The 12,547-nt window shown below is 36.4% G+C and overlaps 1 protein-coding gene across 5 annotated transcripts in view; it reads right to left on the bottom strand.

The window, feature by feature from the left end:
• Window positions 1-12,547, bottom strand: part of PCNX1 (pecanex 1) — a 133,709-nt gene that overhangs the window by 31,955 nt on the left and 89,207 nt on the right. For all 5 annotated transcript variants that reach the window (XM_037127403.2, XM_037127411.2, XM_053673391.1 and 2 more), the window contains 5 exons: window positions 11,385-11,556; window positions 10,805-10,915; window positions 8,926-9,017; window positions 1,616-1,725; window positions 1,283-1,388 (listed from right to left, as the gene is read on the bottom strand). In XM_037127403.2, the coding sequence (XP_036983298.2) occupies window positions 1,283-1,388; window positions 1,616-1,725; window positions 8,926-9,017; window positions 10,805-10,915; window positions 11,385-11,556 (591 nt within the window). The remainder of the gene's footprint in view (window positions 1-1,282; window positions 1,389-1,615; window positions 1,726-8,925; window positions 9,018-10,804; window positions 10,916-11,384; window positions 11,557-12,547) is intronic.

Raw genomic sequence — 12,547 nt, 5'->3', positions numbered from 1 at the left:
ACTTTGAAACAGAATTCAGAAGTAATGTACATTACATGTAACACTAAATATCCTTTGCTTACATGAAAACTAAAGTCATAAAAAATATACCCTGAGGCAGTTTTGTATTTTTAAAGTGTTCTTAAGAATGTGTGAACAGCCCTGAATGGTACGGCTCAGCTGGTTGGGCATCGTGCTGCAAAGCGAAAGGTGGCAGTTCAACCCCCAGTCGGGGCACGTGCCGGGGTTTCAGGCTCATTCCCTGGTTGGGGCACCTATGAGAGGCAACTGATCCATGTTCCTCTCTCTTTCTCCCTCCCTTCTCCTTTCTCTAAAAATAAATAGATAAAATCTTTAAAAAATGTGAGCAGCTCCTGTTCACTGACAGTAAGTACTGTGTCTAATTCAAGACCTATATAATAAGGTCAGTCTTTCACAAATGAAAAAACTCTGCCCTGGATGGTGTGGTTCAGTGGATTGTGCACAGGCCTGAGAACAGAAGGGTTGCTGGTTTGATTTTCAGTCAAGGCACATGCTTGGGTTGCAGGCCAGGTCCCCAGTAGGGGGCGTGGGAGAGGCAACCACACATTGATGTTTCCCTTTCTCCCTTCCTTTCCCTCTCTTAAAAAAAAAGGAAAAAAAATCTAAAATAGTAACTTAGAAAAAGAATTTTATGTTTTGTTCCATAAAACAGATATAAATTTACAGAATTCATTTTCAAGTAATCACTAAAAGAATGCAGGCAACATTAAAATTCACAAAATCAGAAAAAAATTTAAATTACTATATTTACTTGAGTATATTAAATTAGTCCAGGTTATTATTCTCTCCTTCAACCAGGAAAATAAACACACATAAGACGTACTTTTTAGACTATCCTTGAGAAATAAAACACACTAATAAACTAGCAGGTCACTTACAAGGACACAGTTTTTAGCAATAAGATCAATAACGACAAACTCTAATTTATGTTGATAGTCTTCTTTCAAATCCTAGTTTAAGTGAAATGGGATTAAGACTTGTATAAAACAATGAACTTAATTTTACCTGGTCTAAAAATAAATGTTTATTAGCACACTGTTCTTTGTAGAAACCAATTTGAGGAATGAGCATTTCTTACATGTTAAAATTTTAAACAAAGGCAATCAAGAATGTATAACTAATATGTAACTAGATGTAGTTATAGTCTATAGCTATACATTTTCTCCCAATTATTAAGGCCTTCAGAACGTGTTAACTATATAACATGATGAACTGTCTCAAATTTAAATCTTCTAAGTGATTTTAAAAAGATTAAACTTACAACAGAATTTCTAAGTTTTTCAGGCAGTGGATCTTTTACTTCAGACAGAGGGTCTTCTGGATTTTTCTCTTCTGTTTTTGGAAAAATCTTAGATTGCATCAAAGAGCTTTATATTTTTAAAAAAGAGAGAAAATAATTAATATAAAAATATACATATAACCTGAAAACCAGTACTTCCAGTGGCAAATACAGGTCATGATAAAAAACAAGTGATCCAAGTATACTTAGTCACTAGCAAATGGTGTAGTCTAAAAATGTTTGAGATGCCATAAATAATCAGAAATGCCAACTTATTTAAATTTCTTTAATTCAGAAACAACTGATTTAACTTACAAAAGTACAGATGGATCACTGCTTTGTCGGCTGAGATGATAGGATACTGCCACTAACAAGCCACAAAAGACGGAGAAAAGTACTGGAATGTGCTGGCCATCCCATGAATCCTGTTGAGGGAAAAATGTGATAAATAATACGTTTCTAATTTATGGTCTGTCATACAACCCTGTAGCTCTATACTCTGGAGAAAAGTAACTAAACTCAAAAAAAACTTTTAAACCATTTTATTAATTTCATTTTATTATTAATTTCATTTTATTCCAGAAAAGTTTAGATTTACAACTTTCTGAGGAGCTGGAATGTAGCCGCTAGACAATGTCCACATTTGTTGCGGTACGAAAGCTCTATTTGTACGCTACGAATGACTCGCTTGCTCCTGATGCATGCTGCTGTCAACCCCTTTCAGACTTACAGTAATACTAAGCTTACAGTAAACTATTTTCTCCATTTTGAGAAGAAAATAACTTGGTGTAGTAAACTTTTGATTATAATAATAGAGAAGGAAAAAACAACACATGATATCACATCGGGCAAAAGAAAATGTTAGCATTTGCTGCTTTCTTGATGCCTTTGCTCACGTAATATTCTATTTTATCTTCCAGAGCACTGAGCAAGCATGCGGTGTCTACTAAAGGAGTGAACTGCATGACTAACCACACAAAGGCTCAGGTCTGAGGCCAACCAAACACGTGTGAGCAGTGCGTCTGCGCTGCTCACTGCAGTCACTGGGTTCCACCAGCACGGTGGCTGGCACAGACCAGGTAATACCAATTCACATCTTTTCTCTTTCTCTAGGGGTTTGGGAAGGCAAAATGGTACCAGCGAGAAACCAAATAATAATTTATTATACAACTTGCTTCCCCCCATTATATAATAGCCTTTTTATTAATGGCTAAATCAAAGTCTTATCATCATACCAAACCGAACATTGTGTATTAAGCCCCATTCTTAGATCTTCGTATTTCCTAAATAATTATTACAACGATCCTTGGAGACACGTACTCTTACTCCCCAATCTACAGATGAGGAAAGCAAGGCACAGAAGGTTTAAATCATGTGTCCAGTTAAGTGGTGGAGCCAGGAACTGAACTTCCTGGAGTTTGAATTTACTGAGAAGAAGTTAAACAATCTGTGAAGAGTTTGAGAAGGAAAGGTAAGTACTTAAGAAAACAAAATGCATGCAGGACTAGCACTTGCACAGTGGTGATAGGGTGAACCTATCAGGATATGGAGGGGACAAGACTGCTGAGGGGGAGACCTGGGACCTGGAGTGGGTGGAGGATGAAAACAAGTTAAGCCCACAACTTCCATAAAGCACAGCCAAAGGATAATGCCTAAAACTTAAGAAATACAAGAAGTAGAAATATAAGTTAGTTTCTAAGAGATATGAAAATAAATACAAAAAAATAGCTCAAAGAACTGAAAGTCGTGACTGTGAGGAAGAGATAAAGGGGCGGTAACTGCTGTTCCTGGTGCAAGTCTTGAAATATTTGACTCTGAAATACATGCACTCACAACTTCGGGGACAGCAGATACACTGTAGCACACCATGCAATGGGAGTAAGGACTATTTAAAACTAAATGGGATTCTTCTCTGCACTAAAAAGGAACAGACTACGGATACACACAATGTAGATGAATCTTAAAACTACTGTATCCAACAAAATAAGTTAGACACAAGAGTAAATATGGCACAATTCCCTTTAGTGACAATCAAGAACTGCAAACCAAATTACAGTAAACAGTGGTTAGGGCAGGGAACTTTCTGGTGATGATGGGAGTATTTTATGTCTTGATAGGGGTGTGTACTACACAGGCGTATGCACTTGTCCACCTTACCGAATTGTGTACTTAAGATACATACTTTTCACTATACACAAATTTTGCCTAAATTAAAACAAGTATTTGGAGAAAAACAAAAGATGACTGCTATTATTCAACAAATACTTGACACTACGTTTTTACTGATCTCAGATAAAAGCAAAGTACTGTTAATTGACCTCAAAATAACTTATTAAGAATTTAGAATCATCACACATTCAAAGGAATCCATGACTATATAAAAAGATAGTTAAGTACTACCTTACTGAGTAACTTACTAGAAAAACAAACCAAGCCACCTCCGCATTTCTATCAAATTCAGACAGAAGCAGGAGATCGAAGATAGATTCAGAAGCAGGAGAAACAACAAATTGTGAGAACAAAACTGCTCAGGGAAGGTGACCTCCTTCGAAAGATGAAAAGATGGTTTGTTCTGCCCACCAGAGTGGTCTGAAAGATTCTGCTTCATTATGTAATGACCCAAATTCTAGTAATCTTTTTTTAAAATATATTTTATTAATTATGCCATTACAGTTGTTCTATTTCCCTTCATTCCTCTCCACCCTGAACATCCCCTTCCCCACCATTCCCCCTTTAGTTTATGATCATGTGTCTCAAGTTCTTTAGATTCTGTATTTCCCATACTATTCTTGCCCTCCCCCCTATCTATTTTCTACCTACCATCTATGCTACTTATTTTCTGTACCTTCTCCCCCTTCTCCTTCTCCCACTCCCCTGTTGCTAACCCTCCATGAGATCTTCATTTCTATGGTTCTGCTCCTGATCTAGCTGTCCTCTTAGTTTGCTTTTGTTTTAGGTGTGGTTGTTAATACCTGTGAGTTGGCTGTCCTTTCACTGTTCATATTTTTTTTATCTTCTTTTTCTTAGGTAAGTCCCTTTAACATTTCATATAATAAGGGCTTGGTGATGATGAACTTCTTGAATTTGACCTTATCCGAGAAGCACTTTATCTGCCCTTCCATTCTAAATGAAAACTTTGTGCTGGATAGAGTAATCTTGGTTGTAGGTCTTTGGCTTTCATGACTTGGAATACTTCTTTCCAGCCCCTTCTTGCCTGTAAGGTCTCTTTTGAGAAATCCGCTGACAGTCTGATGGGAACTCCTTTGTAGGTGACTGTCCCCTTATCTCTTGCTGCTTCTAGGATTCTCTCCTTCATTTTCATCTTGGCTAATGTAATTATGATGTGCCTTGGTGTGTTCCTTCTTGGGTCCAACTTCTTTGGGACTCTCTGAGCTTCCTGGATTTCCTGGAAATCTATTTCCTTTGCCAGATTGGGGAAGTTCTCCTTTAGTATTTGTTCAAATAAGTTTTCCACTTGTGGCTGTTCCTCTTCCCCATCTGGTACCCCTATAATTTGGATGCTGGAATGTTTAAAGATGTCCTGAAGGTTCCTAAGCCTCTCCTCCTTTTTTTGAATTCTTGTTTCTTCATTCTTTTCTGTTTGGCCATTTTTTTCCTCCTTCTGGTCCACTCCTTTGATCTGAGTCCCGGTTTCCTTTCTATTACTATTGGTTTCCTGTGTATTTCCATTCATTTCAATTAGTTTAACTTTCATCTGTTCCTCTAATTTGTGACTAAAATCAACCGGTTCTGTGAGCATCCTGATCAGCACTGTTTTGAACTGTGCATCTGAAAGTTTGGCTATTTCTTCATTGCTTAGATTTATTGGCTCTGGGGCTCTGAGTTGTTCTTGAGCCATGTTTTGCTCTGTTCGAGCCTGTTGCATATGAGGAGTGGAGCCTTAGATGTTCACCAGAGCGGGGCCACCCAGGTAGTTGGTTTGTGATGCTGTATGTGGGGGCGGGGTCAGAGAGGGACAATGGCGGTTCCCTCTGCTGCTTCCTGCTGCTGGGGCCTGTGTGGTCTGTCTCACTGCTCACTCCTTCACTGGTTTATCTGCATGTGAATGTGTGACCGTGATCAGCCCTCAGTGAGTCCACCGCCTTGCGCCCTCAGTGGGTCCGCCCGCTACTCCACACTTGGGATCCGCCCACGGCCACTGGCGCACCTGGGTCACTTGCCCGGGTTGGTCCCGTGGATCTTTCCTGCCTGACCCCATTCTGCTGCTGGCTCTGCCCCTCTTACTGGTTTGGCTGAAGGGTTCGTTGTTGTCAGACTTCCGTGTAGTTCAATTTTCTGTGGTTTGGCTGCGTTGTTGTTGCTAAAACTTTGTTATTTTTAAACTTGGTTGTGTGAAAAGGCGCAGCGCTTCCACCTACGCCTCCATCTTGGCGGAAGTCCCCCTAGTAATCTCTTAAAGGTATGAAAACATATGCAAAGTTGTCTTAAAGAAAAAGTTTAGGTTTTAAAGAACAAATGTTCATGGAAAAGCAAAAGAGTAAACACAAGGAAAGCAGATACCATGAAATAATGGATGTAAATGTCTACATTAGTGAGTAGATCAGAAGAAAAATCATTCCTAATGGTATGCGATTATGCTACCCAATGATTTTAACTGTCCAAAGTTAACACTGTCTTGAACCTCTTATGTAATTGTCCATCTTCATGCTATGTAGACACAAGGCACTGTGTGGTTTAAACAAGAAAAACAAGCGCAAAGGAAAAATCCTTTTTTGGCATACTGCCTCTCTTATAAAAAAAAGAAAGAAAATGTGGAGTGAGTGTGTATAATGCAATATATATATAGCATGTGTGTGTGTGTGTATATATATACATGGAATATTATTCAGCCTTAAAAAATAAGGAAACCCTGTCATTTGCAACAACATGGATGAAACTGGAGGGCATTATGCTAAGTGAAATAAGCCAGAGAGAGAAAGATAAATAGTATTGGATGGTATCACTTATAAGTGGAATTGTAAAAAAAAAAAAAAAAAAACTCATAGGAGAATAGAAAAGAGGTTGCCAGGAGCTAGGAGGCGGGGAAAACAGGGAGAGGCTGGTGAAAGTATACAAACTTTCAGTCATAAGATGAGTAAGGTGTGAGGATCTAATAGATGGTGTGGTGCCTATAGTTGATAACACTGTTTTACATAACAGAAATTTACTAAGATAGAACTTAAATGTTCTCACCAAAAAAAAAAAAAGGTAAATATATGAGGTGATGGATGTGTTAACTCAGTGGGGGAGATCCTTCCACAATGTATACATATATTCATATATTGAATCATCATATTGTATAGTGCACTTATACACACAAATCTGTTTTATTTTTGGTGGCTGTATAGTATTCCAGTGTGTGGCTATATAAAATTAACCATTCACAAATGACAAATATTAGCTATTCCCAGCTTTTTGCTATTATAAACACTGCTATAATGAAATCCTTGCACATAATCTTTGCTCACATACATAACTAAACCTGCAGATTTCTTATAATAGGTGACATCTAAAACTAAAATAGTCTACTGCAAATGCCATGACTAAGAAAGCAGGAATAAAACTTATCCTCTCACCTACCTTAAGACATGGTGTTCTTAGTTGGCAATTTTACAATTGCTGCTCTTCTGCTACATAATTAAACAGGCCTTTGTAAACTGAGCATTAAAAAATTAACCACACTGTTCACTTCTATGACTGCAACTTCCAAATAATGACTCACTGAACAAAACGTGACTCAAAACACTGATCTAAACCCTTTACATGAGGAGGTTTTACAGGTGGTGCAGGTGGGAGAAGCGTGGATTGGGACGGCATTGTCTCCAGTTCCTTCTTGGCCTTAGCTCCATCAAATACTTCCCTCTTCACTGGGCTGTTCCCCTTCCCCTTTAAATGCAATCAAGTTGCAGATTGTTTTAAAAATCAAAAACCAGAAATCGACGCCTGGCCTGTGTGTAAGTTTTCCAATTACAGTGTAGAAAGAATAGAATATTTCCTTACTATCCATTCAAACCTCAATTTAATCTTCTTCAGCCAAAACACCAAAGCTGCTGCTTTTGTTACAATCACCAGTATCCTATTTACTGGTCAGTTCAATAAAAACCTTTTTCAGACTCTACTGCCTCTGAAGTCTCCTTTCTGTTCCCTCTGACACTTAAATACTGGCATTTCCCAGGGTTCTATCCTCACCTATTTTCTCTTAGTAATCCACATTAGCAGTCTCTTTCTTACTCTTGATTTAATTTTGTTGATGAATTTCAAATCTATTAATTTGAAACCTCGAACCTTTCTACATATAACTTTCTACTATGTATCTCTGGATACCCCTTAAATGTCAACAAATAAACATGCCCAAATTTAAACCACCACCTTCCTCACTAAATGCCAAGGTTTCCAATTCTGTGCATTGGTATTATTATCTAGTCACCTATATGAGCCAGACCATACCCAAAAGTCGTTTGGAGCTTATTCTGGTTCTTCTCTCTTTACCCAGAGTCCCAAAATAAATTCACTGAATTCAATTTTAAATAAGTCCCTCGTAACTTTAAGGTTGCAAAACCAGAGTCCCTTGCTTCTGATCCTGCTTACATTTACATCAGATCACTGGAGACCAAGTGATCTTTCCACAATGCAGTGTCAATCATTTCCTTGCCATACTTCCCATATTTCGATGGTCTTGCATCCCCACCCCAACACGTTCAGTGTAGAAAGGACTGCGTAAGCCAGCCACGGCTCACCTTTCCAAATTGACTGAAGCCCAGCTTTCCCCACGCACTCAGACCTCCAGCAATTCCAAATGCCTTGCCATTTCCTATACACACACACTTTCTTTACAACCCCATGACTCTTCCTCCCGTGTTTCAATGAACTGATTCCTACTTGTCCTTCAAATTTTCATTAAAAAGCCACCCTTAAAAATTACCTTTAATTCCTTAGGCTGAATAAGGTAATAATTAGTATACCCATAAGACTCTGTTTTCATAGCCTTCATCACCCTCTCTTGAAAGTGTCTGAGTCACTTTTCATAGTTCTTTCAATCCTATTATTCTCTGATTGCCTTATACTAATCATAAAGAAAAATTAGTAATAGGGATTAAGGGTTGTTTATGAGAAATTTAAAGCTTTCGTATTTATAATTTGGTCATGGTCTTTTAAAAATAGACCTAATAAGGCTCATCCAGATCCTTCTAAATCAATACTATCATTAAATTTCAGCACATTAATTTTACTAGAATATATCTTAAATTGCAATCTTTGAACTTGTTTTCATAAGTTTTACGAAGTCTTGATATGAACAGTAGTTACATACATTCTTAACCAGAAATCTAAAACTAATTCTGTATTGGTAATACCACGCCCACCTCTATTCCAGACTAGCCTAGGTTTTGATAATCTGTTTCTAATATTAACCTGGTAACTGCATGGAGAAGGATTTCATTTTTATAATGGTTAACTATGAAATTGCTTGCAAATTCAAAGTAAATAAGAAAAATGTTCAACAAATGAAGATCATGGAAATTCGTGCTGAAGTGGCAGGAGAAAAAAATCATTTTTACTGAATTTAAAACATGCTTTATACCAAAAAACAGCCCTAAAGACAAAACACACCACCACACACTGCCTACCTTCAAAGCGCCATAACACAACCCATACAGCAAGGCCACTGCCACTACGCTGCAGACAAAACTGTAGAGAGCTGCCAGCAGGCTCGTGGTGGCTAGACAGGAGAGAGAAAAAAACAGTGCTTTATGAACATTTACGGGGAGAAAGTACCTTAAAAGGGCACTGAAAAGTATTTAAAATTGTATAATGACTATAATTAAATCTTTTCGTTTGATGTTTTAAAAATTCAATTACTTTATCCTGTGCTTTCAAAGAATTCTGAAATAATAAAGACTTACTATTCACAACTCTCGATACAAGATAAAATATATTCACTTTGAAAGTAATGAACACTTATACACAGCAAAAAAATTCATGGCTATATTATGCTTCAAAAATGTTATGCTTTACAAGAGTATGGGGAAATGAAGCTTGCCAAGGCCAGAAAAGGACCGGAGACATATTAAGCATTCACTGATAGATATTAGTCTATGTACACAGAACCCGAGTTACCCACAGAAGTGAACTGTACACCCACGTGTTTGTCAATTCTCACAAAAAAGAATAGATCTGACTAATTACTAATAATAACAACAACAACAACAAAATAGATCCAGTGGGATTATTAGTATTAAGGGATAGTGAATGGCTAAGATAGCTAGTCTTTATCTTTAAAATATGGATTACAGATTTTCTTCAATGGTAATGTTATTTACCATTAACAAAAAAAGATATCTACAGGAAAAAATTTTCCTTAGGAGATATTAAAAAAAAGCACAAGTCTTGTTTTTAAAAAGAGACTTGCACAAGTCTGTCAGCCACATGACAAACCCACTGCTACACATTGCCTACACTAAATCCTCTCTGTAGTATGAGTTAACACAGCACCTATAATGGTCCCTAAATCCTGAAACTGTCTTCTACGCATTAAGGTATGCTGAAGACCAGCCCAGTCTTAAATTCGCACCCCTTTCGAAAAATTTTCAAAATGTCAAAAATACTCTACAAACACAGCAACATAGAAAAGGCACAGTTTCTATTTAAAATTTAAGACACATAAGCAGAGATCTCTCATTGCACATATTTGGAAGCTAAATGAGGACTGCAAATGTGAAGTATAAAGATAAATAAACAATAAGGTTACAGTAATTTCTTTCCCTTTTATATTATTTCTCTAGTTGTATATATATCTTTCAGTAAATTTTTAAATGGTTAAACCAAGTAAGAGTATATTTTTAACCATGGTGGTTGCCCATAGGATGGATTATTTTTCAAATTATGTGAACCATCTCTATTCATTCCAGTGTAACACTGGTCTTACTTATTTTGAAAATGAAGTACACATATAATAGGAAAATAATTTCTCAGTGTATCAATTCATAACCAAACTCTAAAAACAGAGATACTTCTAAAACACATATTTAGGAAAATGCTTTTACTAAAAGCTTTCTGGTTTTGATGTTCCCCTTTAAAAGGCACAAGAAAGCACCAAAACCAAATACACAGGCATACTAAATGTCTACACCAATTCAAAATCCAACGATAATGCCATGTATCAGAGCTCAATTTGGAATAGATGACCTTTTCTAAATATTCCGTAAGTCCATACAGGTTCCATGTAAACTCACTATAACTTCAAGTTTCAGACAACTGTATCTTACCATTTCTTATGAGTCAACTCCATTATCCCTATACGTTTCACTAAAGCAGCAGACTTGACTGCTTTTTCATATCTACAAATTAATTCCTGATCAGTCTTCAATTATTAAATGTTTCTAATTTCAATTCTAAAATAAAAATTAAAAAATTTAAATCTAAAAATTAAAATTTTAATCCAGTTTATTACTTAATGATTTGTAAAAATAATATTGTCAACTGTAATTTTTATGAGCAAGTACTCACCATTACCACCAAAGATATGAATATCCAATTGTTCACAAAGGTACATGACAAATGTATTCACCTGAGGCAGGAGACCAACGAAAAATACGATTGGAAAACAGAGTGTAAACACTACAAAAGGAAAGAAAAGCATATTTAAAAATAGTATATGCCTCAACCATCATTTCGTTCATTTAAGGCCATAAAATGATAAAAAAAATCAAAAAGTAACAAACTACAAAGAAATTTTTAAAAGATATTTTATATTATTTCTCTCTATGTAACTGCTGGGGTATTAAATAATCTTTTCAACTATGAAAGCTTTTAAAGTCTATTTTAACCATTTTCACATTATAGAAACCTGAGTTATAGAATCCAAAGGAAACCTTTCACCATCCTCTTCAAAAACAGAAGAATTACCATATTTGCTCATTAGCTTTTCTTCATTCATAATAGTCCTATTGTTGTTTCTCACAGTGAGGTTTACAATAAATAATAAAGTAAACCTATTAATACTATTTATATCCACACATTTATCAGTAAACTATTTGTATATAAATAAATTAATGTTAGGACATGAAACACGTTAAAGATGACTCACCTATAACTAAATCTCTGGCTGATACAAGCACCAGTGGATTAGTGAAAGTGACTCCATATAATTTGAACTTGGTCGTAGTGAGGTTTCTGCTTCCATAATCCAAGAGCCAAATAAGACCACAGCATAAACAGAAATAAACTGGTCTACTGTAGGCAATGATACGATTATGACCCTGAAAATAATATTTTAAAAGTTAGTTTAGCTGATTTTAAGAGAGTATGAGATCTTTATGCTATTTCTAAGGATTAAGTTAGGAAGCTGATTTTTTTGGGTGGAGGAGGTTGAAGTGATACTGGGATAGTATGAGCTCATTATTATTAATATCTATATAAATAGAATGAGAATAGATGCATGTAGGTATAAAGTTGATCCTTGAACAAGTCAGGCTTAGGGGCACTGACTCGCCGCCACCCCCCCCACCCCACACTCGACCATCAATAATCTGAATAACTTCTGACTCCCCAAAAGAGGGTTAGAGGCACCGACATTCCCTCCGCAGTCAAAAATCTGCATATAATTTTTGACTCCCGAAAAACTTAACTATTAATAGCCTACTGTTGACCAGAAGCCTTACCAGTAACATAAATAGCTGACACATACTGTCTATGTTATACGTATCATACATGGTATGCTTACAATAAAGTAAGCTAGAGAAAAAAATGTTATTAGGAAAATCATTAGGAAGAGAAAATATATTCACAGTATTTTTAAAAATCTGCGCATATGTGGACAGCTACAGTTCAAAACCGTGTTGTTCAAGGGTCAACTGTACATACACATCTATTCTTATATCTATGGATATGTATATGTCTGTACATATGCATATACATATATACATTTCCTAGCTTTATCCAATAAGAAGACCTAGAAGCAATGACGTTCTAGGAATATAGATTACTACTATCCAGATCTTAGTTTATATATACCATTACTCACTAAAAAACAAACAAACAAACCAGGGCTCCACAGAGAAAAGGCTGTTTCACACGGGGGTAGGGAAAGTATGCAGTGGGCTTGGAACGCACATTATAGTGCACCTCCCCCACCCCACAACCACAGGAAGCACTTCAAGAATGATAAGGGTATGTCAAAAAGACACAGAAGGCAACTAGATGGGCTCCCGATGGCCAAATCAGAAACAATTTGAGCATTAAAATAAATGA

This window comes from Artibeus jamaicensis, unplaced genomic scaffold, assembly GCF_021234435.1.
Source record: "Artibeus jamaicensis isolate MK-2021 breed Jamaican fruit bat unplaced genomic scaffold, CSHL_Jam_final contig_851, whole genome shotgun sequence".
NCBI classification, from domain to species: Eukaryota; Metazoa; Chordata; class Mammalia; order Chiroptera; family Phyllostomidae; genus Artibeus; species Artibeus jamaicensis.
This window is presented reverse-complemented; position numbering and strand designations above follow the sequence as displayed.